The 4,088-nt window shown below is 39.2% G+C and overlaps 1 protein-coding gene across 1 annotated transcript; it reads left to right on the top strand.

The window, feature by feature from the left end:
• Positions 1–179: 179 nt before the first annotated feature.
• Positions 180–3,351, top strand: LOC104508973 (cysteine-rich motor neuron 1 protein-like; the record flags this gene model as incomplete). Its single annotated transcript, XM_010150752.1, has 2 exons — positions 180–410; positions 3,129–3,351. Coding segments are annotated over 2 exons (408 nt in total), but the record flags the coding sequence as incomplete, so codon positions are not given.
• Positions 3,352–4,088: the final 737 nt, after the last annotated feature.

Below are 4,088 nucleotides of genomic sequence, written 5' to 3'. Positions count from 1 at the left end.
GTCCTAAATTAAATTATATAAATATATATTTAAAAATTGTATAATTAAGGTTACATAGAAATATATATGTTTAGCTTATATAAATAAGATTACATTTCAGGAGAGAAAGTTCCAGCTTCATGTGGGTGACAAGATCTGCTACTGGGAGTTTCATAATTCTGTCTTCCGTTACTGTCAAGGTTCATGTGTACCTGCTAACGAGTGCTCACTTTGGCCTTGCAGACATGAATCATCTCCAGGGAGAGTACAGAAGTGGCGGTGGACCACACCCAAGTGAAGATGCCTCAGTTAGCTCTGTTGCCTTGGTGACAATCCCAATCACGATAGCGCTGTTACTGATCATCGTCTTTCTGCTTGTCAATCAGAAAAAGCAGTGGATTCCAGTGTCCTGCTACAAAGCTCCAACAAAGGTGCCATTTTTATGTCTCTTTCCAGGCTTTCATTATTATGGAAAACAAGATAAATGAGAGTAGTGTGTAGTATGCAATTGAATTCACATCATGTGAACTCGCTTAAATCATTTTCTCCTTATGTCTTAAACCATATTATACCCGTCAGTCTCTTGGTATTTACTTAGTCTCCTACATGATTTTTTTATTCCCACTGTCAAACAAAAATATTTCCTGCTCCAGGTAGTAATGAGTTATCACTAGACAGAAATCAAGATCAGCAAAAAAAATTTTAGGCATACCCAACTCTATATATGTGTAGATAAATACATGCAGTTTTCTTATCTGCAGTCAAACTCAAGAGAATATTTTGTTTTCTTAACATCATCTAAAACTCTTGTCCTATGTCAGGTACTATATGTACTAGTAGTGTTTCTCTTCTTTTCTAATAACTGCATCATACAGTCCTGGGATTAATATTTTGAGACATCTTGGGAAATATCTACCAATGAAGTATTCTGAGACTACCAAAAAAAGGAAGAAGCAGGTAACTTGGAAGTGAACAACGAAAAGAGCACTGTTTTGTTCTCAGTAATAGTTCCACCAAAGAAAGTTCCAGACAAAGACCTTATTTCATATTCAAATGCTACTTCTATCAGTTCCCCAATTTATCTAATTCCACTTCCTACTTCTAATGGAATATCTTTGTCCATACTTGGAACACAGGTTGAGAGCATCTTTTCTTCAGTTTCACCTAGAAGGAGTAATACAGTAATTTTTAAAATTAAGTGTCCATATTCTTTCTGTCACTGACACAGACCTTTCTTTTACTAAAAAAAATTATTTCCAAAAAGCTTCTAGATGAAGTCAGAGCATGAAGTTGAATTCAGTTGTAATTAGGAAGCATAAGGAATTGGTATTATTCCATTTCCAGTCCCTGAAGACGAGTAAGCTATTCAAGTTTCTGAATTTCTTAGGGAATGCATTTTAAAATTAATTTTAAATTGTCATGGATTCACCCCTAAACTCTCAGAAAGGTTGCTCTTCACCCAAGTGCTGTGTGACAAAAGGGTTGGAGCTGAAGTGAAAAATCACAGCTTTCTACCTGTGCAACTGTAACCAATAGTTCTACGTACTTCTTTACTTACGCAGCATCATTTGCCTCAAACCCTTCTATTGCTGAAACATCATTTTTGTTTTCGGTGTCACCAGAAGGCATCACCCATATGCTAAGAAAGCTCACTTTAAGCCACATACAGATTCATTGCAAGAACGCAGACGTATTGAAACCCGGGTTTCTTGTGAAGGTCTTTGTCATAAATGTATCTTTCTTTTAAGGTTTTGTCAACCAAGTGTCACTCATTAGTTTCTCCTGTTCTTTGCAGGATGACTGATGGTTCTAAATAATAAATTTCAGCAAGCCTGTTTTAGCTTGTGTTCTTTCTGTTCAAAATAGTCCAGCTGCTACATAAAGAACAAGTCAACCACTGTGCTTGAATTATATCAGTGCCAAAAGAAAGACGATAGAAAAGACGTTTAAAATTACAGGTGGATTGCTGATGTTTGTCCCTGGTTCCATTAACATCAGTGAACCTCAGGACTTCTTTGTGAATCCAGTCCACAGGCTTCTGAAGTGCCATATCTGAAACATTTTAAAATACTGTTTTGTAGTAAGTGTCTGGGTAAAAAAAAGCTTTTTGTGATAAGGGTTACCGAATGTAATTTTTTTACGAATAAAAACCCTTCTGATTTTCTAACTTAACCCTTGGAAAAAGAATCCACATCAGTGGTAACTGGAATTCTTAAGGCTTGCATTCTACTTGTATGTTTACAGTGTAAGCATGCGTACGCATTGTCACTAACTCCATCTGCATCCACAGAGTAGGCTTGCTGCCTGTCCTCCTTCGCGCTTAGCTCACAAACACTTCCGGTAGTGTGCACCCAGTGGCGTCTCACCTTCCTCTCAGCTGCAGGACCTTTCAGCTGAGGGATTCTCCGACAGAGGAATAGCAGGACTGGAGAGCCAGTACGCGCAGCCCAACTCTTTCTTTGAGCCCTATTTTATGTGCATTCACGCTTGTAGATGATTACCTACTCAAACCCTCGCTTAGTCACATTTGCCTACAATTAAATCCCCTATCCTACACCTGCAAGGAAGTAAGGACAACTCTGCCAAGTGCCACGGCAACCCTGGCGCCTCCACGATAACGCGCTGCTTTGCAAGGGTGCAGGGCCTAGCAAACAGGAGATAGAAGGTGGATGATTTCCTAATTAAGGAAGTAGTACATAAGCCACCTCAGAAAGGAATAGAGAAGGACCCCATAGGACACCCCATGCCAGGATTAACTGTCAACGCTGAGATCTCTCCATTCTTTCAGTGGAACTGCAACCAGGAACACAACAGACTTGACAGTGATCAGCAGTAAAGAGGCTGTTAAAGTCTTGGCATCAAGCTGATGCACATCTGGGGCAACAAGGTTACACCCCTGTGCGGTGGTAGGCTAAGAGAACAGTTTAACCAGTCCACCTGAGATACGGTATCAGAAGATGAAAAATGGTGATTCAGAGAGTGCTGTTCTGATATCCTGTCTGGCATAAGCCTTTACCAAGTTTAGCAAAAATCCAGGCTCATTCGGATCTTGTTTTCTGATTGTGGACTTGAAGCACAAAGACCTTTTTAATTACATGGAATACAAAATTTTCTTAATTTACTTAATATTTCCTTTTCTGTTTTAACAGCCTTCTTGCCTAAACAATCAGCTGGTTTATGTGGACTGCAAGAAAGGTACCATGGTCCAGGTGGACAGTTCTCAGAGGATGCTAAGAATTGCAGACCCGGATTCAAGATACAGTGGATTTTACAGCATGCAGAAACAGAACAACCTACAGGCAGATAACTTCTATCAAACAGTTTGAAGAATTGAACCCTCACCAAGGATTTAAGAAAGAGCTAGCGAGAGAGACTAAGTCTGCTATTAAAGTAAAACTAGAATTGTGCACTTGCTTAGTGGATTGTATTGGATTTGTGACTACATGTACAGCTCTGAGACCTTACTGGGATGAGCTCTGACTCCTGCAATGTGCCAGAAAAAGCATTCCCACTTTTCCTTGAGATAACTGACCAAGTGTTTTCTTAGAACCAAAGTTTTAAAACTTGTTAAGATGTATTTGCTTGTAACATAGCTATAGAGGTTTTTTGGGAGGGGGAATCATGGGCTAGGGGTAGGCAGTGAGGTAAAAGGAAGCTTCAGAGAAGAAAAGCTGGTCATGCTTGGCTGGGGAAGAAAATGAATAAAGGATACTGCCGAGCAGCAGGATAGTGGTTTTTCTTGTTGCTCTGAAATTGCATCTGTTGCAGCAAAGCCTAACCCCAGGTGAAGAAAAAAAAAAAATATGAAAAGGTCTGATTGTTTTTTGCCAGCTGTTGCTACAGTACTATACTCCTAGAACAGAATTTGTCACATCACAGGTGTGGTGTAGCTGCAAATATTTTTCTATATGATGAGAAGCTGCAGTAGTTAATGAAATAGCAAGGAAAAGGTTATAGCAGAAATAAAGGGTGGGTTTATTAAGGATGTATAAAATTATACCTTGTGCTGCTTTTTGTTTTTATTTTTGTTTTCTTCAAAGCTGATTGGCTAGATTAGCCAGACTTCGGCAGAGTTAGCAAATGACTGAGGCCTAAGTAATTCCTGATAT

Source organism: Eurypyga helias, unplaced genomic scaffold, assembly GCF_000690775.1.
Source record: "Eurypyga helias isolate BGI_N326 unplaced genomic scaffold, ASM69077v1 scaffold35244, whole genome shotgun sequence".
Classification (NCBI taxonomy): domain Eukaryota; kingdom Metazoa; phylum Chordata; class Aves; order Eurypygiformes; family Eurypygidae; genus Eurypyga; species Eurypyga helias.
This window is presented reverse-complemented; position numbering and strand designations above follow the sequence as displayed.